Source organism: Pagrus major, chromosome 9 (assembly GCF_040436345.1).
Source record: "Pagrus major chromosome 9, Pma_NU_1.0".
In the NCBI taxonomy this organism is placed as follows: Eukaryota; Metazoa; Chordata; class Actinopteri; order Spariformes; family Sparidae; genus Pagrus; species Pagrus major.
In genome coordinates this window covers 31,488,260-31,510,255 of record NC_133223.1, presented here as the reverse complement: position 1 = coordinate 31,510,255, position 21,996 = coordinate 31,488,260, and the positions used below count along the sequence as shown (strand labels likewise).

The following is a 21,996-nucleotide window of genomic DNA, read 5'->3' as shown; positions in this document are numbered from 1 at the left end:
AGCGGCAGAGACGGCCAAGACCAAAATAGACGGCATCCAAAACTGCCACACGGATGACAAACTGGCATTAGGGCCAGAGAGAGAGAGAGAGAGAGGGAGGCGAGACATAAGGTCCAGTGTGAGAAGGACGAAGAGGACAAAAAGATAAAGGAAACAGTCTGTACATGCGATATGAAAACAAAAAAAGAAATACAGCACGTTGAAACTTGAGGTATGAGATTCTGGCAGCCTGATCGAAGGGCTTGTTCAGGGGCTGATTACAAGAGAGACGACTATAAATCAGATTTAGTGGCTGGAAAATCATCTGAAGAGTCTGTCGGGAGCTTATGTCAAATATATGAAATACAAGGAAAGAAAAGAGGCATAAATAAGGTTCGTATAGCTGCTTCACAGTCAAATTCAAGCACTTTCAATTCAATCTTCAGCTTCTTTAACCCTTAATCATCATCGCAAAACAAACTTTACAGGATTCATTTATACTCACAGCAAACAATGTATATTATCACATTATTTTATAAGATTATGGTGAATATTAGGCATTTTTCAAGGAGTATATCAACGCGATAGAGAAAAATGGTTTTAAGTGATGTATATGATGTATGTGTTTGTTTATTTATATTTAACATATTTTATTGATAGTGAGCAGATGTGACATATTGAGGCTGAATTGAGCTTATTTGTTTGATATGTGGTATAAATGTGTGGTGTTGTTGTCACTGAATGCTATTTTTGTTCTGTTTGTCTTCACTCTGTTGTTAAGTTTGTGGGTCTTTGTTTTGTTGATGTTGAAGTGCACATTGTGTATCCAGAAAACTAAATAAAATCTTACAAAAAAAGCATTTCCCAAACTTTCAAGACTTTGTGGGAACCCTGCATGAAGTAACATCAGCCTTCCCTGAGAAAGTTTTCACTTACAGATAACTTTCTGCTTGAAAAGTCATTCCTGAGTAAAAGTAAGTTGTGTCTTAAAACAGTAAAAGTCTTAAAATATCTGATATTAAATCAACTGAAGTTTAAAAGTACAAGTAAATCATACAAATACTTACATGAAAATATATACTGTATACATCGGTTGACCAATTAACAGATCAAATTTTCAGCATTTTTCTTGTTATTAAAATCAGTGTTTTTTTTAAATGTAGTGGATGCAGCAGGGAAATGAAAATACTCAAGCAAAGCAGCTCAAACTGATGCAGTCTAATACAACAGTCCTGGAGTAAATCCTGCCTTTATGAAGATTATAATGTGAGAGGTCGACCTTTTTTCAGGGCTGATACGGATTATTAGAAATCAAAGAGACTAATAACCAATAATTGGAACAATATACATTTAAAGTAAGAAAGTAGAAATCACCCAAGCTGATCATACGACCCCTTGTGAGAAGTCTTGATTCAACTGTATGATCATTTAAGAAGATGTGGTTTGTGCTGCTGTTATAATAAATAAATAAATAAATAATAGGTCTTTCTATTATTTACTCTACCCCTGGTTAATAATGACAGGTTGGACATAACACCTCTTAATATGATGCAACTTAATGTAACAGCTCTACAAACCACTTTCTCCAAAATGATCCATCGGTTGAGTCAGCACCTCTCTGAAGCAGGTCCGGACAGAGACTGAACATTATAATCTCGATGAAGGGAGGATTCACTTAAGGACTGTGGTGTTTAGGCTGCGTTAGTTTGAGATTAAATGTACCCAATAAACTGGCAACTGAGTGTGAATCTCCCCTGATCAACCAGTGCTGCAGTGTGTTAACTCTGCCACCAGGGGGAGAAGTGCACTGCTGTAGCCTGCTACCTCTTTGTGTCTGGACATGGAGAAAACCCTCCTCTCTCCACTACAACAGCACTTGACCTACTGTACGTACTCTATGTATTTGTGTGTGAGACTGCGAAATGATGCCAGAACAGAAGACGGTGGAGGGAGGAGGCAGAAACAAGAAGACAGACAGCGACAGGTTGGCAGCTTCCTGTTGACGTACCGTGACTGTGGAAGGCCCTTTTTGCTGAGATCCATCCTCACCCTCTCACCCACGTGTCTGTAGATCTCCACCAGGGAGCTCATAGCCCCGTCACGAACCTGAGGACCACAACGACACATGACATCAGTGACAGCTTCAGTAAATGTTGTTCCTGACTGATTCCTGTTCTTTACACATTTTGTGATTTTTCATCATTTGATCTATATTCATTAGGTCTGATGCATCAGTCTAACGTAGTACTACTTAAACTACTTAAAGCTGCCACTAGAGGATGAACTGTGTCTGGACCTGCTGCCTCTAAACAGGAAATCTTCCTCTGACCTCATACACCTGAGAAAAGTATGACTGACGAGACTCCCAGGATTTGTTTAAACAACCACTTTCACGATCAATTAACAGTCTTCAATTGGACTTTTTGATTAATTATATAATTTTACTTTAACAGATGATCAGGTATATTCTAGTGTTATTATTCTGTGTTGTGTTGCAATAAACTAGTATTGACAGTAACTGTGATATTCAAGAATTAAATATTGATATTGCGTTAATTATACACATATGATAATATCGTTTAAAAATTACATTGCTTCTTAAATCATCAATTCACTTTAATGCTGGTTGCTGCCACCATAAAAACATAATAACTCATTCAATGAAATTGTTCTTTTTGTACAGGTATGGTTACAGACTCTCTTCACCTCTCTACAATAGTATTTTGAGTGTAATTAATTTACCAAAAAAGAGACTAAAATCACAATAAATACGGATAAAGATGAATTTGATGGAGCTTATATTTTTTCACATTTTTAAATATATCACGATAGTTTCATTATCATGATTTCTTTAATCGTGGAGTGAAAATAAGATAAAGTACCAGCCGTCTTCTGTGTAATACAATTTCCTAAATGCATTTTAATTTCTGACAACACAAACAATTCCTTCAACATTGGTAAAAAAGAGATGGAGACAAAGCATCAAAGCATGACGGGGCATACCTGACTCGTGGGGTCCCCCAGGAGGTTACATATGTGGGGGACAATTTTACTGAGGGTCAGGCCTTGAGCTCCGTATCTGGAAGAGAAGAATAAAAACAAATGAGTCCAGTGAACAGATCAACTGGAGGAGATATACAAGGAGACAGGCGCACACACCAGGGCTGAACTATTAAACAAATATTATCCAAGTCTATCCAAGGCAATGACGTATTTTTGTAGGCTAACCAGTTAGCATCAAATAAAAGTTTATTTATCAAGATAGTCACAGAGTTTGACATGAGGACATTGGTCAATACTGTAGAATGAAACAACTGGAAATATGAATTTCAAGGAGTTTTATTGTGAAATCATTAATAAAACATTATTGTTGTTACATCACATTTTTCCTTCTCTCTGCCAGAGATGTCTCACTCCTTACTCTACACACCTGCCTGTCCAGGATCACACAATGCTCACACATACAAAAATAATCTTATCTAATCTCTCCTCCCGGATCTATCTTGTGTATCTTCTGTGGAAATGGACAGGAGGCGTCTGACTCACGTGCTCAGCGTGGCGATGAGACAAAGGCACACTCCTTCTCTGGTCCTGTTGTTCTTATGTTTGAAGCCTCCCAGCATTCTGTCCCACACGTACTGCAGCGACAACACACACAAAAACAATGTGCACATGAGCTTTATTGTTGTTGTCATGGGTTAGTGCAATAACAAACATTACAGGACAGGAAATAGAAAACAGATTGTCAACGCAGCTCAACACTTACTATGTTACACGACCTGCAAATTTCCCTGTTGTGGGACTAATAAAGAATAATCTTATCTTATGTGACCTGAACTACCGTAACTTGTCATTGTCAACGTACCAATAAGTAAATAAATTAATTGTTCTGTCCCCGTGGATGCATCAAAGTGGGGTATCAGCTAACAGGGTTTGAGATTTAGATCAATTGCAGCAGCTCACTCAGTAATGAGCTTTATCGAGCCGCGATCTAACCGAGGCAGATTTACTCGGCTTTCTTCAGGAGAACGGAAAACACAAAAAAAGAAAAACAATATTGGCAGCAAATTAACATTAATCGTCTTGAGAATTCATTCAAGCTGTTTTGCTGAAATCCTCAACTCACGGAAAAAATTACCTCTCTCAGAAAAGCATGTAAGTGTGTGTGTGTGTGTGTGTGTGTGTGTGTGTGTGTGTTTACCTGCGGGGTTGTGGCTTGTTCCATGATCTTTAGCAGCAGTGTTTGGTCTTGGTCTCGCACTTGGTCTTTCGCGTCTCCCAATCGATCAATAAGGCTGGGCAGAACTGAGGGGAGGAGAACAGGAGGAAACACTGAAGTATCGCTTCCACACAGTGAACTGAAGAATAGCTGGTGGGCAGGAGTTAATGACGAACAGGAGAAAGGCTTCGTGTTACCAAAATGTTCCTTGTTAAATTTATTTACTTCTATCTATTAAAGGTGCACTACGTAGTTTTATTAGTAGTTCCTTTGTTTATATGTGGCGGACCCTGCCACCTTACTAGCTTCAAACAGTGTTCTGGGACCCTATTTTCCTCTGAGAACAGCTCATTTATTCAGTCATGGAATGAAACAAATTTTCTGAGTTTGTATTATTACCTCATTAATATTGTAAATATTAAAATTCTGAGTTTGAATTTCTTCTCCAAAACTACGTAGTGCTCCTTTAAACATGTTACAAAAAAAAAATCCAGCATTCAAACTTAGAAAGGCAGCGAAAGGTATCAACAAATATTTAATAGTCAGCAGGGGAACAGGCCCCGACCTGAGGATGGATGATGCATGTTGGACCTACAGCACCATAAATAACTGGATAGATGAAACAATCAAAATATATTTCATGATGGAAAAGGTTCCTTTCTTTCTAAACTTAGAGACTGACATCTTCGTACAACACCGGGGAAGATGGGCGCGGTATATCGAACCACTGAGTAGGGCTGGGAAACAGATACCTTGACTTTGATACCGGTTCCTGAACAATATTTGCTTTGATACCAATTTCATGAAATCCATTTTAACAAAAGATTAAATTACACATACACGTGGTGAGTCCCGTCTCTGGGCGTAAGTGTTTTTCCTGCATGCTTGGAGACAGCTGGCAGCACTATTAGATCTTGGCACAACAAGCATGTTGCATGCTTATTGGCTCACTGACGCTGATGAGATTAACTCCTCAGGAATTGAAGTTTGATATTCGATAGTATCGAGGCAGTGAGGTTGGTGCCATGAAAGTATCGAACCTCAATACCCAGACCAGCTGTTGAGACTTTGTCATGATAATGAATTGAAGAAATGTCCTTTTTTTGTTTGTGGACTTGGCCAAACTTTCAGGCATAAATGCAGTCAGACTAGGAGGAGGAATCTGAATTGTAAATGAAGTGATTGTTATTTAAACTAAGTGTGAAAAGGTTGAAAGAACAGGGAGCGGCCGGCAGTCAAGGTGATGGTGAGGAGACAAAGAAACACAACCAGGACAAGACAGTTATTTAAATTCATAGAGAACAAGGTCAGCTGTCAGGGGAGTGAACTGAATGATGATGTAATATCTGACCTCACAAAAAAAAGTGTCTTTACACTCCTTTAGATCTCACAGGAGAAAAGGGGAACAAGTAACTAACAATATGTATTTTTGGTAGATTTAGATTTTAACTACCAGTGTTGTATAAAGTACCCAAAAGTCATACTTCAGTAAAAGTAAAGATACTGTGTTGTGTTGAAATACTACTTTGATAAAGTAAAAGTAACATTTCAAACTTACCTGTTCCTACGTGGGCCCTGAATCTCTCCTGTAACCTTGTCACTAAGGCAGATAGGAGGTCCAAACCGAGCAGAGCCACCTGGTGGAGACACAATAAAACAATCAATTCATCTGAATGAAATTTTTAAAACAACATTTCTACAAAATAAACCTTATAAATCTTCTAACATGTCACAGATATTACCCATGAACACAAATAAATGGAGTAATCATTGGACACGCCCACCCTGATGGCTGTATTCAAAATGCTTTGCTGCAAAGCATCATGGGTAGCACAACATTTTTACATTTATCAGCCTCTGCTTAGCTTCTGAATGACACCATCCTCGTAAAACCTTCACAACATCTAATAAAAACACATCTGGGACTCAATTAGAAAAACATAGAAGACATCATGACTGCTGCACCACGACTGAACACCCACAGACCAAACATTGATATAAAACCTCAGGCCCCTCCCTCAGCATCTTTCCTTGTCATGGGGTGAGTGAGCTGCTCAATGAACGTGTAGTGAGAGTAGCCCTGCTGACAACATAACAACACTTACGCATCACCTGGACTCCGGTCCAGAACATGGTGCAATTTTTGGAAACCCAGATCATGTTAATATAAAATATTGCTGAAGATATCAATGCAATAAAACAAGTATACTGCCATCTGGTGGCTTCACTGCAAACTAGCACAACTTGCAAAAGATTAAGCTTGTTTTATGCGGCATTGTAAGTCAGTATTCTGCATCAGGGGACACAAAAAGCACACTTCCATTCTTTCTCATGCAACTTTATTCCCCCCTGTCCTCCGACTTTCTACTCTGGAGCCACATGTTTACACTGAGGTAGTTCAGACCTGATATCCTTCAGTTCATAGCTGGCAATAACATGCGTGACAGCTTCTGATCTGATCACCCTCTTTGCAAATAAACACATATAATACCTGGACAACAGACGGACACAATGTTTTTTGCACAAAAAAAAAAGAAAGAACTTCATGTATAACATTTGCCGAATTTACAAGAAGGCCTAAATAATTAAGAAGAGTTTCACAAAAGTGTATAAATGTTCTCGTAATTCAACAACACACAAAATTGAATGATTTGTTAAGGGAGTCTGGGGATATCGCATTTACTCATTTGATGTTTAGATCAGCCACAACAACAGGCAGAATGGATTACACACTCTGATTTCCATGTGGTTCACTGTAATGTCAATTACATGTTCGGCTCTCTGATCCTGACAATGTTAGCGGCAGACATTTGTGAACACATTGTCTCTTTCAACTGATCCAACTATTTAACTAATAACCACAATATCACCAGCCTCCCTTAACAAATCACTCAATTTTGAGAATTATTAAGAGAAGAGAAACAAAAACAAACTCTGTAAAATATTTACAGCAAATTCTATATTATTCATGCCCTCTTGTAAATTCTGCATTAAATGCCATGCAAGTCATTTGACGCCTGTGGAGAAAGTCCCAGACTCCCTTATAAAAAAGCCAAATTTTGTGAGTTGTTGCATTATAAGAAAATTTATGAACTTGTAAAACGCTGTCTACAACAAATTCTTAGGTATTTGGGCCCTCTTGTTAATTCAGCAAAAAAAGGTTAAGACCAATGTTAATGCTAGGTGTGAATTGACGGGCTTAAAGCTGCCTACTGTGATCGGATTGCTCAGGATGGATGGTAATACCAAATGTGAAAAGCCTGTGAGTGATTGGATCTCAAATGTGTCCTCAATGCATCTTGGGGACATCCACAACAGTATTTAGAGCTGTCCACTTGTTACTGGATCACTCGTGTTGATACCAGGTCTGAACCGCCTCTCTATCACATACTGTGTTTTCCAGAAGAGGCAGTGAGCAGCATCCATGCAGGCAGAGGGCCCAGTGTCTATGGACCTAATCCTCAGATCAGGTCTCTTTGTTCTCCAACTGGAGGGAATTACAGTAATTAGACTGATGACAGGGCCCGAACAAAGAGTCGATGAGAGCTCTGAGAGGGATCAGCAGAGTTTAACCACGATTTAAACCTCCACAGAAACTCCACTTCTCGGTCTGAAAAAGGTCATCTCACATCTAGGTTCAGCTCCTCTCTGAGTAACATCGATGCAGGAGGTCCTCTTAACCTTTCTTATAACAACTGGAGGTAAACACTCTTTTCTCAGCTCGGGGAAGCTGAGTCACAGAAGGACCATGGCAACAGCTGCAGCCTGTGTTTGAGTAAAAGTTCGACAGAAAAACAGCACAGTCCAGTGCAGTGCAGTGAAGTGCAGATGAGGACAGACAGGCTCCTCCTCTCTGCAGACAGATGGCTAACTCCCTTTTGCTGTCACCCCCAAAATACAAATACACGCACATGACCCCCCTCAAGGCTGTAGACCCAAATCTCACAGACATCATCCCTTCCCAAATCCTCCTAACCGACATGCCATGTTCTCATTTCTCCTCCTCCTCTTATGTGCAGTGTTTTTGTTCACTGCAGTAGAAATCATGACTCTAACACCAATCCTGACCTGGATACCCATACGTTAACCTTTAATCTGTGAGAACATGGTTATCAACCAATCATTTCAGAGTGGATTCAGGTTCTTTCACTGCTACCAGTCTCGCTTTATGCCCCTTTTGTTTTGAAATGCGGAAAACCTTCCAACTTACAGCCCGAGGCTTTCCTCGACCTGACCTTTTAAAAAACATGTGAGGCTTTGGCAGCAGGTTCGTCTCTGTTTTCTACAAACCGGGACATTTTGGAAAAACATCATTAAAAAGGCAACATCGGAACAGACTTTGTTATGTTTATGTGCTGTACAGTGTGCAAGTCTGATCAGCTGTTAGAGGACAAAAAGTGGAAAAACCGCCACTGACTGAATGTCATTGATTATCTAAAAGCGATACAAGTTTAGATGCTTCCAGAGTGAGTAAAGGTGATGGAAAACCTTCAGGAAGTAAACTAATGGATCGACTGTGTAACAGAGAGATTCCCCATTAAAGGAATTTAGTCCAGTATACTTATCATATTACTGCATTATAATCACTATTTATTTGTGATGTTTAATCCATAATAAAGCCGGAAGATGTTAGTTTGTGCATAGCTCAGCACGTTAAACATAAATCAGGGTCCCCATGGTGGTGAGAACACCGCCTAAACAGTGTAGTTTGTGGGAAACGGACAGAATCTAAAAGGTAGCTCCAAAACTATGGCCGGGCAGCATAAACACTAGCTGCTGCTCACCAGAGTGCAGCAGGAGTGACGTGTTTTTAGGCCCGTTCGACTGGAAAGTGGATGAGATCAGGAGGCAGCAGCAGGGGGCAGAGACAAAAATCTCCGATCAAGTCGGACAGTTTTCCAGCAACCTCATCAGCCTCATATATCAGTTTGCATGCAGTCTTCAACTGTTGTTAATTACGACAGGGTAGCCCGGTAGCTTCATATCAGTTTGCTGCTGTATATAAATCGTCTGTGCTGACCTGTCCCTCTCACACTACATAAATACATTGAAAACATTGATAGTAAATTGTTGATTGTCGATCTGTCGGTGGAGAGCAACTGCAGCACCTGGCTCCAAAAACTGCAGCTGCCTCGAGCTTATGAGATTATCGTTGGTCAGGTGTGCATGATGTCAGAGCGAGTCGGCAGCCAAGGTTTTGGAACAACCAGCGGGGCATCTCCGGTAGTCTCCGGCTTATCATGAGTTGTTTAAAATACAGATAATTGATCCAGCATCCAGACCTTGATGATCAAATGTATCAATAAAATCTTGAAATCTATGTCGTAACTCACAACTATGATTGGGTAGAAGTTAACAGTCTGTGAATAAAAGCTTACTTTCTTGACTGACTGTCGGTTTCTACATATTTGTCAAGCTTGTCAAAGTAACATCATGCGGGAGACCCTCGTTCACTTAGTTTGAAGGGTTTTAAATGTTAAAGGTCTTTGCGAGGCAGAAAGCCACATCATCTCACACTCTGATCCAATCAGAGTCTAACCACTATGAAAACACAAATGTTCAGTCGTGAAACTTCATCATGTGTTCAGACAAACTCATACAAAGAGGCGGGTTGTCTCTTGCCCTTGACTCAATCTGTAGCTGTTGGGTATGTATGTACTCATATCCAGCTCTGGTTGGACAATTGGGCACTGAGTTATGTAAGAATCTGTTTCATCTGAACTTTTCTTTACACTTTACATATTCAGACGTCTGACACCAGTGCGTCCTTGTGGAGGAGAGTTTTTTTTTATTGAAAATGACTGACATCCTGCAGCTACATGCCTGAACGAACCATCAATCATAAGAATAAGACAGTGAGAGTAAGTTAATGTGTCTGTCAACCAATCATTATCACTTCTACCACCTGTCGAGGTTCTCTTTCTTGTTCGGATGGTAAAATACAACAACTACAGACACTTTTAGAAAGATTTAAGGAACTTGCAAAGGGAACGCTTGCTCCAAAAAATGATAGCACGACTTCTGATTGCACCAACATCAATCCCAGTCCACTAAAACACGTCTGTTCATCCTGAGAACTGCTGGAAAAACCCGCCGACCACAGCCCGTCCCTCCATCTGTCTGTGATGTGGAGGAGCCTTTAAATTAAATCAAGGAGTTCTCTCTCTCTCGTCTCCACGCTCACTACCAGGCCTGTCATCTCATTACCAGTGGAAACACTACACACACTCAGACGAAGACATAAAAAAGGGAAAGGCAGACACACATACAGACAGTTATGTGCAATCTTTTTCTTTGCAGTGATTCTCGTTAAATCAAGAGAACAGCTGGGTATGCTGCACACAAACATACACACACACACTATCGTCTCAATCACAGACACAAAAAAGCCTCAGTTTCCCAAATTATGCTCGCAAGAAGACAGCGAAGCGCTTTAGATGTTTAAAAGAAGCAAATCTAACAGGGCGCAGAGGAGCTCAGACTGTATGAGACAGCTCTACCTCGTCCAAAATTACATCATGACAGACGAACACAGAAGGCTGTAGTTTTATTGCAGCGTGCTTTATGATTACGCAGCATACCTGGCCCTCCCTCCCTCCCTGCCTGCCTGCCTCCTGCTACAGAAAACTGACTGGATTCTGATGTTTGGGACATTTCCATAAAGCCTAGTTTCAAGTCAAACTGAAATTATAATGTAGATGTAACTGTAACACATAAACAAGAATTTTGGATGCAGTATTATTGCAGAAATAGGCCCTAATCATCCAGCATCTAAACTGACAGATGTTGACATCTTGTAAATACACTTTCATGCAATTTTAACTCTTACGAGTCGCATTTTTGAATACTTCTGATTTTGTCTTCATGCACCACATTAAAAAATGTTTACCATACCAGTGGTTGGTATCTCGGTTTCAGCACAGATCTGCCATTTTTTATTCACTTTATCAGCATATTGGAGCCAAATGAAAGCACACAAAAAACATAAAATTGGATATACGAAAATGAACACAAACTAAGCTGCGACGTCTTGAACGAGTCACCAGTTCCATCTTGCAGAGGTTTGCAGAAAGAGACCCTAATCATCCTGCACCTACACTGAAAGATGTTAACATTTGCAGTTTTGAGTCTTGGGCTGTTTTGGTCATCACAACATGTCCAATCTCACCTGGCAATCATTTTTTCACTTTGACGTACTTTATTAACACAAAAAAAACATAAAATCAAATTTGGAAAATTGGGATTTTTTTTAAATAACAAAAACACAAACTATGCTGCAACGTCTTGAACCAGTCGTGAGTCCCATAAGCATAATAACACGTGTTTTTTTAAAATAAACTTTATATTATCACATCTCTGGAGTTTAAAACCAGCACTTTCAACAAAAGAGAGTCGAGGTGCTCTAGTTTTTATGCTGCATGTCTGGAACCAGCCGTGTGATCTGACCACACTGTCTAATTAGCTTACAAACCAACAAAAGAGGAGCACCTTTTCCTGCTTTGTTGGCATTTTCTTCTCTAAACCACCACACAAGATGGAACATGTGCTTATTATTGTAGATAAAGAAACTGGAGAGCCAATATGAGCTGCAGATTACAGCCCGTCTCCGTCTCTTTTGTGTCTGAGCTGCAGGCTGCTGTCGGATCTTGCCACCGTCATGGCACTGATTGAAACGTGACTGTTACTGCTTTATGCAAATATGAAATCAAATGTTTGGATTGCCTGTATGCAAATGGTTTCTCTGTCTAGGTAGACAGAGTTACAGGCACGCAGACTGCTTATGGTACAGAAAGGGAGCAGAGGTCATTTAACAAAACAAAATACAAAATAAACTGTAATTTAAAAGTTTTTTTGTCCTGATTTTACACAGGAAATGTAATATTATGTGCATAAGTTTTTGTCAGAGTTAGCCACAGTCATCGAGCAGCTACCTGATTATTTAGAGTTTGCTCAGGGATAAGCTGAAAATACACGAGGGAAGAGTCTTGACATGCTTCGACACCAGCTAACATACTGTAGATGTCTGCTGACTGAATCATTTCCTATGGAGACGGTGGGGTGGGTATTCCTCATGTTATGCCGGCATTTAGAGACAGCAGCAATGGTGTGATCATATTCCCGAGGTGTGATTAGCCAGCAGTGACCACACTGTGACTCAGTGTCGTTCAGCAGCGCTCTGACCCCAGGCACGGTGGCAACGAGACGGAGGAGTCTGCAGTAAACACTCATTATGGAAGAAAAAGCCGACAGCGTAGACCACACATACACAGAAATGAATACAACACACACGAGTCACACACAAACACACACAAAAACATGGGTCTTTTCCAGTTGACTTCCTCCAGAGACGACACTTCATGCTTGACTTCCTGCGGTGAAAACGAGAGCGTCCTCCTCCAGACATACTGCTACTGATACTGATGCATCTCTCTCCCTGCCTCCCTCTCTGTCTCTCTCAGTTGTTACAGTTCAAATACATTGTATTTATATATTTTCAGCTTTACTAGGATAAATGTGGCAACAAATAAAACGGGAAAAAGCCAACAAGAAATAAACATAAAGTGTTGAGCCACCTCCAGCCAAAACCAAACTTAATTTTGTGATTATTTTAGATTGTTTGTTCTCTTAAAAAGGGGCATTATGTAGTTTTGGAGAAGAAATTAAAACTCAGAATTTTAATATTTACAATATCAACAAGGTAATAATACAAATTCAGAAATGTTTATTTTTTCCATAAGTGAATAAACAAGCTGTTCTCAGAGGAAAACGTTTTGAAGCTAGAAAGGTGGCAGGGTCTGCCACATATAAACAAAGTAAAACAGTATGAATTATCAACCGGTTGTCCTTCAAGGTCAGTTTGTTTATTCAGTTTATTCAGTCGTGAAAACAAAGAGTTTGTTTATTTAGTTTGTTTAGGCAGAAAAAAATCTGTCCACGATCTTCTCCTCTGATTAAAATTTCTTCCCCAAAACTACAGAGTGCACCTTTCAAAAGGATGAAAAAAAAAAGATGCGTGTCCTGTCTGTGATGCAATAACAAATAAATAAAAAAATGGGGACGATGCATTTCATGGTCAGCGCATTAATGTCTACGCCACCAGTTCCCAACAGAGTTCAAGTAGAAATTGACAGTTGACAGACAAGATGTTTTTGTCTTTTTTGTCTGAAGTAAAGGATTAATGGTTTCAAGAAGTAACAGCACACTGGGATTCTTACATCTGCCAAAACTTCCATGTGAAATACATACATGCTGTGTTTAACTGTTCAAAATATGTAGCAACAGTAACTAAAGTGGGTGACTGGAGGCCACAACATGTGATTCTCATCATCTTCTAGCTCAAACCATTCAGTGAAACCTCCTCCTCTGCACATGTGCGTCTGCAATTCATGAATGCAGGATCCTCCTCTAATTTGTCACCCATAAATATGAACCATAAAGACATATACAGCATCGTAACATCCGACGATGCGGTGAGGAGAATCGTCTGTGCCTATTCAGCGACTCAACAAATAGACTTAGTGTAAAGAGGCGGCTGTAGTAAAGTAGATGCAACACAGTTTTTGTATCAGACTTTTTAACAAAGGACAAACTCTAAATATACTTTGTGTGTTATTTACTTGGAGAGCCATTTTGGGACTTAAGAACTCTTTTGCATGAGTATAACACAGTAAGACTACAAAGGACAACACAACACAGCTGCAGGGAATGTAGCAGCTCAGGCTGCATAATGATTTGTAGAAAAGAACGCACTCATGCATTCAACAATCAGAGTACAATCACGGCCCTATCATTAGCTCCATCTGATAACAGTAGTAAACAAATACATGAGTTACAGCACGAGACAAGAGAAGGAGGTGAGACGACAGAGGGGTCAGTAGGAAAAGCAGGAGTGAAGGAAGGAAGGTGAGCTAACAAGCTAGCATACTGGCACTGGAGCGATGAGGAAACCTGCAAGATTGTGGACTAATCTTGTGTGTGTGCATGTGTGGCCCCTGTGCACCGAGTGTTGTATATGAAGAGAAAAACAATAAATTCAACTTTTGACTTTGAAAACTCAGTTTCCAGCCAAAGGGGCTGGAAGACAAGTCCACAGACTTCCTCAAGCTGCCAGAAATGTCTAACATTTGGCTGGCAACCTTTGTGTAGTCATTCAGAGAAGATTTAGAGGTTGAGAGATTCAAAGATCCTTCAGTTTCAATCACTACTGTAAATTTTACTTATGGGAGATCTTAAAAAGGAAGAAAAGCAAACAGTAACAGTTCAGAAAACACATCTGTGTGTCTGTTTCATGTGACTGCTGAAAGACAGGAGGTATGGCAGAAACTTAGCCTTCTGCACACACAACATCTGCCATGTTTTTCCTTCATCTTTTACATGTCTTTGTTGTTTCTCTGGCTAAGTGCAAGCCTTAATGATGGCAGATTAACCTAATCCACTGATGAACGCCCACCTGTTAACCCTGATGACTTCGCAGCAGGCACCATCTCCCATTAACATACAATCAAGAGCTCACACTACATTATTAGCTCCAGCTAGAAAGCATCACATCTTGAGTAACTGTAAAGATAGCCGGATGAATCCAGTCAGAGCTGTGAAACTGTGGAGACATCTTCTAGTTCAATGCCACCAGATTCTAGTATATTTAGCCTGTGGCACACTTTACTTCAGCAAACAAATATTGAGAGGGATGGAAACTGGGAACCAGGACCGTTGACAACCAGTTCCAAATAATCCGATCCATCAGAATCATATGTTTCCTGGCTTATCAATTCCTTTTATTGTGTTTTTCTGACATTTGCACGCTGTACAACAGCAGCTATGTTTACATGTACAATATTTCTTAATTCTGATCGAAGATTTAAGGTCGACTCTTTACATGGGATGGGATTAATAGGGTCCGGTGTTTACATGCAACAACGAATTTAATCGAAACAGCTGTGTGACGAGCAGAAGTGATGTTATGTCACGCATTCCTCTTCTTCATCGGACATTTTATCTCTTTTGGCATGAATTTAATCCGCTGCCTGTCCTGAAGATGGATATCTATTGTTGTCTATGTTAAGTTCTCTAAGAGCTTGTATTAAAACAGAATCAGCATCTTTGCTAAGTGGTGAAGCATATGTCAGATGTGAGCGGATTGTAACGTGACATGAAAAATGAGACCTCCCCCGCCTCTCTCAGCTGCCTGTACGAGCCTGTGGACGTGATTTAATGTTGTAGACTGTCACGACAAATCCAACTTAAGTCCTTATCAAAGAAATCCAAAACAAGTGACTTTATGCACTTTCTCAAGTGCCTTTTCTCAGTTTTCTCTCCACTCTGCTAATATATATTTCCCACTAGCAACAGTAGTAAATGCTGAAGAAATGGAGTCGAACATAAACTACCAGCTTCCAGCACAACACCAGATGTTACACAAAGCCCCTTTAAGGTTGGTAGAAATGGAAAAATTGGTTGAAAGCATGTAAACAAGAACTAGCCACTTTTTCCTACTCTTATCTTGCTGCAACTAAAAGTCAAATTAAATGTCTGTTTATTTTGAAACCGTCTCGTTGCAGCCCACTCCAAATGTGTCCTAGAGGTAGAGCTGTGGCCCGTCAGACGGCAACCACGGGACGGGCAGTGACGTGAGCCGAGGCGCTCATGAGTCCCGTTCGCCACGGGCAGATGATTAAAAACAGTAGCAGCAAATCAGACCACACTCAGAGAAAACACACTGCCTGTATCAGCTATTACAGACGGAACAACCACATTTTAATCCCATTTGACAAGTCAGCACTTATAGGTTTGTTGATGAATGTGTTTTAGTGATGCTGCTGGAACATTTGGGGCTTTTAAAGAGCAAACACAGAGAGAATAACAGGGGTTAAGAGTGGAGAGCACAGCACGTTAATGTCTCTATCTGAATCCATTTAATACATATTTACTAATATTGAAATATAACAGGAGCACTAAAGTAAAATAAACACTCACTGTGTTTGTTCAGGTGTGAACCTGAACTGAACGGAACTTTGGAAGCCGTTTGTAGCTCTTCTTTTTTACTGAATTGCAAAATTTAAGCAGCCAACACAGTGTCTGAAGGTGCCACGCATACACGGTCATGACACCTGCCAGACAGGATAGAGGCGGACATCACTCCACAGGCAGGCAACAGACTTAATGAAAGTGGCAGCGCATGAACGTGGCGACCAAAAACAACTGGACATGAGGGCAGAGAGACGGCTGACTCAGGATGTCGCAGTGAGATTACTCACGCACAACAAAACAGAAATGAAGGTGGTGGTCTGGACTGACAAAGGTCACAAAGGGTAAGATGCAGGTTAGGTAGGACGGGTATTTACTGGGACAAACAGAAGATGGTGGCGAATAGCATCTGCAAACACTCCACAAAAGCTGACAGGCAGAGAAAAGGGTTCAAAGTTTTCAAGCTGAACGCGCAAACTGCAAGATACGGAAATGATCTAGTTCCTTCATGCTTTGTCTTTTTGTACCTTTATCGTGAAAAATAACAAACCAAGCAAACCTTTAAATTCAGATAATAAATAATTAAACCTTCAAGGTGTAATATGTAAAAATTAGCCACATGTCGAATGCATACTCCATACAAACACATCAGCAGCATAACTGCTAACTGCTGCTTATTGTAGCCGCCAACGACAGCTGCCATTAGTGCTTTCATTCTTACATATTGCACCTTAATAAATTTAAATAAGTTATTTAAAAGCAGCTGGACCACAAGAGTCCACAACTGATTTAGCAGTTACTGCTACTCTGCGACGCTAACGTTATGCAAGACTATTTTAGCTGTTTTATTCCCTGCGACTGTGGATTTAGCTTCTGACTTACATAACACACAAAATTAGATGTTAGTTCACCGAAATTGATTTCAGTCAAAGTATGCTGTGGCTATCCCAAGCTAGCTTGAGCTTTGTTTGTTTTGTTTCAACTGCACATTTAACAAACTGTTTTATTTGGAATTATGCATTACTAAATTTCATTTTCTCCAGGAGCATCAGATGATCTTTTAAAACGCTGAAGCTTGTCCTCTTCAGTTCATCTCTACAGAGCTCACAGGGAACGAGTTGTGAAACAAATCCAAACTAATCAAGAACAAAGAGCGTCCTTATTGTACAGAAGTGTTGTTGCGACTTGTAGGAGTCATGTGGACAGTTTCCACGGGAGACCTCAAGAAGAGCTTGGAAAAAATACTCTAATACCTATAAATAGCATAGCAACCACTGTATTGTCCTTACTGTATCAACAATGAGCTGAGACGCTGTCAAGTCACATTAGGTGAACCGAATCCCTTTTCACAAGGTCCCTTTAATACTGTTCTTAGAAGGTTACTGGCGTCAAGGACACGGGGGTTGGGAAAGTGAATGACAAACTCTGCTGGGCTGTGGTTTTCAGTGTGATTACCCTTTAATGTGCTAAACTAAAGTATAATGTTGCCAGCGTGTGAGTTCAGTCACATTTTTATGGTTAACCACAGAAACAAGAAGAATTTAATTGACAGGTCATTAAGATTAATTAGCAGTAAGTCAGCAAGGGAACCAGAAAAAAAGTCAACATTCAGCAGTACTGGTGTTATTACACTCCCGCAGTTATGGTTGGACCAATGGATGACGACTGATGGCTTACTGAGCCTTGTTCCATCATTATATTGCTAGAAAGCACAAAAATGTAGTGTGTCCCCTCAGAGTTGTCGTGAGGCAGGAGTTGTTGTGACACGTGGGAGAGAAAATGAAAATAAGTTGTAAAATGTTACATCTCCATGTCCTGTTAATTATTTCCTAACCAGATCAGTTAGCTGAACCCAAGACGCTCAGTTACATTGGTGGCCATGTGCCATTGTTTGCGTTTTCTTAGCTTATACAGCTAGATGACCAACGCCGTTGCGATATTTACACATATCCAAAAACCTGTTGATAACCAAGTCATATTGATTAAAAGTAGGTGCGTTTCTCCTTCCGACCAGAAATGTGGGGTTTCCTTCTCACCTCAGCTTTGCAAACTGTCGGCTGGTTTGTTTACAATGCACAGAGCTGACCGTTTGCTGTAAACAGGCAGGCAAACTGCTGAAAACCATAACAGAGGCGCATAATCCGGCTGCTCTATGTACATGTCCAGAGAATGCTCATAAAACAAGAATAATACCAGTATCCCACATGTCATAATCGAAAATGCAACATTCAGAATAAGACCTAATTAGGAATATCAACAGTATATGCTGTTTACGTGATCTACCTGCAGTGTTTTCAACTTGTGCTGTACGGAAATATAAGCATAATAATGGAGCAGGATGTCAAACTAGAGGTCTTAAACATGAGCATGTCAAATAGTCAAGGAAGTCAAACTGTCTCTCTATTTTTCCTAAATAACCCCTGTTCCTTTTCTACCACTTATCTTTGAGCCTGCAGGAGCATGTACACCACAAAGTATTCCTGTTAACTTGATTGCTCTCTCATTATCCACTCATCAGCAGATCATTGTGTCAAATCAATGAGGTCGGGAGTGTTAAATACTCATGCAGGTATGAGATGATTCACGTCAAACTAACAGAGTTGTGTTTTTAATTAAGATCGGGGCAAACTGTGATTAAAATAATCGATTACCTTCATTTAGTTGACGTGCATAGGGCGTGTCTCAACTTATAACCCTGTAGTGCTGCAGTAAAATACATTTCACAGCTTCATGATAGAGAAAGACTCATAACTGACATAATAGCATCATCATGGAGTATAAAAAGTAGTCTCATATCTGCCTCACAGCACAGTTTCCTGCAATATGAAGACAACCAGGACGCCTCTGTATTGTACAACACACTCTTTTGTCCATGACACAGCACTCTTCCACAATGCACACTTTGGACCATGACAGAGCACATTAGCTGCACAATCCACTCAACGGCTTCCTTCCTGGGCTCTGCTGACTCGGCAGAACAAATGGCCAAACTGATAACATGATACGGCTGTTAGAGCTCTGGTGGGCTGGCATGGAGAATGACATGGGCGAGAGCAGATCAAAGCAAAACTGACTGGAGGGGAAATACTTGTTAGAGTTTCAGGAGAATAATCGCAGGATTAAAACCAAGTGTTACAGGGTTATTGTCTCATCACACGTTCCTCTGAGGGCGGCGTGTCTGTATGCAGCTCCCAAGAGGAGCTGCAGCTCAGCAGGAGGCAGCGTCCTCGAGCAGGTCGGTGTCACTGAAGCACACTTCACCGACTGATGTGCAAATGTGCAAGCGTCCCTTCACAGCTCGAACAAAAGAGATTATCCTAATATAAATTCTGTACACAACTGGAACGTCGCAACCGTGTGATTCACTCAGGAGCACGAGGAGTGACAACACTAGAAACATGTTCAGCTCGAAGATCATACTGCATTAAAAACATGCACCATTATTCATTTCACTGCGACCACTGTGTACTAATCCTTAGTTTTGTTCAATTAAATGTATTTCGTTTTATCATTCTAATCTAATCTAATCTAATCAGAGTATAACCACCCCTCCCAACAATCATTTCCTCCATTTTCTTCTTTGTTACACAACCACATACACAGAGAAATTAGGTGCAGACACACTGAACAACATACACACCACATAAACATGCAAAATCCAACTGTACTGTCTTATTTTGTATAAATGCCATGTATCTGTCGTGCTTTGAGCCATGTTTCCTTTCAATTGCACCAATTAAGTAGAAAAAGAAAAAAAGAAAAAGCAACCCAAGAGGCTGATCACACAGAAGTTGCACTTTAAAAACGCCTTGAAACAGCAAGTTGCATGGAGCACCTGTAGAGCCGGGCTGCGTATGCAAGAACAATTACAACTTGCTCTATCGAAAGTAATTCCTGAAGACCTCTCTCCATTTTGTCTCCTGGTTTGTTTACCTCTAGCTTCTGTTTACTTCCACATCCACGCGTGAAGTAGCCACGTAGCCTACACCAATCAATCATGAAGATATGAGAATGTGTTGAGAAAAACGCTTGGTAATCCAAAAAAGAAAAGAAAAAAAATCATCAATGTAGCTCAATTTTTGCCACAATGCAATGCTGCATTGTCCAGCTATGCACTGTATTAGCCACTTAAATATGTGCAAGTGTAAATGTTTACTTTAGTGTTTCATTTTACTGCTTATCTCTCGATTGTCAAGAGAGAAGATAAAATGACCGCCACTGTGATAGTTGTAAAATCCTGTCTCATATCATTGTAAACCAGTGTGCAGTGTTATGGCATTTTCCAAACCTCAACCTGAACTCAACTTTAATCCTATCTTATTGTCTTTCTGGTGCATGAAGCAACAAGCCCTCACCAACACCCACAACATGCAGACCAATTAAAGTCAGCCTATCCCAGAGAATTAAAAGAAGCCTGGACGCTTTGTTCTGAGGTGGACTAGTCATTACTGTGTTCAGAGTTGATCGTTTATTTCAGCGCTCAGGGAGGGGACAAGCCGGTGTCACTCATGAGTGCTACTCATGACGTAATCCAGTTGCTTAAGGAGAGGCTGCAGGCCATACAGGACAAAGCCACGTGCCTCGTTGCAACACAAGGGAGTTACTGTGTTACGCTGCACACTCAGTGACAACTTCAAAGTCCTGACTCCGGGTCGACTGACAGGTTGCTGAAACAACATACCATGCGTGGTTTAAAGGTGGAGACATTCTGGGGAACAGGGACAAAGACACTGGAAGATAAGGATAGTTGGATACACAAATTTTTGCTCATATAATAATTTACAGCAGAGGATGTTGGGAGAAAATCATTAATGACATATTGTTCATTGATCCACTAGTTTTCTCTTCACCACAAGAAAACAGTTTTAAGAGATGAATTTGCCAAAATGAAAATAAAAAATGCAAGTCTCCTTCAAAAACAATCAAACTGTAGGATTTGTGCAAAATGAAAATGCCTTGGATGGTTTTTGAAGTAGACTTAGGTTTTTTATTTTTTTATCAAGACTCCCATGCAATAAGCCCTTTTCAAAAAAAGAATAAGCAGAGTACACCTGAAGTATCCCTGTCTGTGATCACCATTATGACACGCAGCACTTCCACTTCAATGTCTTCATGAGCTGTGTGTTGGTCTGAGTATATAACTGACACTGACACAAGAAGGGCATTTACAATGTCGACAGAATGACGCAGCACTGCTCAGGCAGGCGAAGAGCTGAGGGGTAACAGAGTTCAACAAACAGACTGACCGAGATGGAGAGAGTGAACGAGCATGTGTGTTTATGTTGGGTTTCCTTCTGGGTCTATCTGTATATGAGCATTGATCACTGAAGGACGCACAGTAACGGGAACAAAGCCGTCACACAGAAAGCTGTACATACAACGCTTTGATGTTTGGTATATGGATTTGAGCTGAGACATCCCTGATGCTCAGCTGATCAATGCCTGCAGGTTCTTTGTTCAGGCACAAAAAGACACAGCTGTGAAAAGTGTAAAAAAGGCCTCTATTCTCACAGCTGTAATGTGCTGTGACTTCCTCCTGCAGGGACAGGACACAACGACCTGGATAATAAGTGAGTGAGTTACATCAGCATGCATGGCTTCAGCTGTGATCACGCCCTCGCCGTGACCTCACCTGGTGTTTCTGGTATAAACCACAGTGAGAAAGGCGAGAGTGTTCTTCTAATTTGTGCTCTTGGTTTCCTCCTTTGCGAGCGGGTGGAATGAGGAAGAAGCAGGCGTCCAAACAAGTCAGTCACACATAATTAGCTCTTGGATCGGACAGCTGTAGCAGCGTATCATATTAGAAAATTTCATCAGCTGTGGAGAACTTGACC

The 21,996-nt window shown here is 40.5% G+C and overlaps 1 protein-coding gene and 1 non-coding gene across 2 annotated transcripts in view; one reads left to right on the top strand and one right to left on the bottom strand.

Annotated features, from left to right (window-relative positions):
* Window positions 1-21,996, bottom strand: part of clasp1a (cytoplasmic linker associated protein 1a) — an 89,401-nt gene that overhangs the window by 48,108 nt on the left and 19,297 nt on the right. Inside the window, exons 3-7 of the mRNA XM_073473114.1 lie at window positions 5,757-5,835; window positions 4,181-4,284; window positions 3,526-3,617; window positions 2,983-3,058; window positions 1,988-2,085 (exon numbers count right to left, since the gene is read on the bottom strand). Coding sequence (XP_073329215.1) covers window positions 1,988-2,085; window positions 2,983-3,058; window positions 3,526-3,617; window positions 4,181-4,284; window positions 5,757-5,835 — 449 coding nt within the window. The remainder of the gene's footprint in view (window positions 1-1,987; window positions 2,086-2,982; window positions 3,059-3,525; window positions 3,618-4,180; window positions 4,285-5,756; window positions 5,836-21,996) is intronic.
* LOC141002953 (U4atac minor spliceosomal RNA) lies at window positions 6,223-6,349 on the top strand. Its single transcript, XR_012179671.1, has one exon. It is a non-coding gene; the product is annotated as a U4atac minor spliceosomal RNA (small nuclear RNA).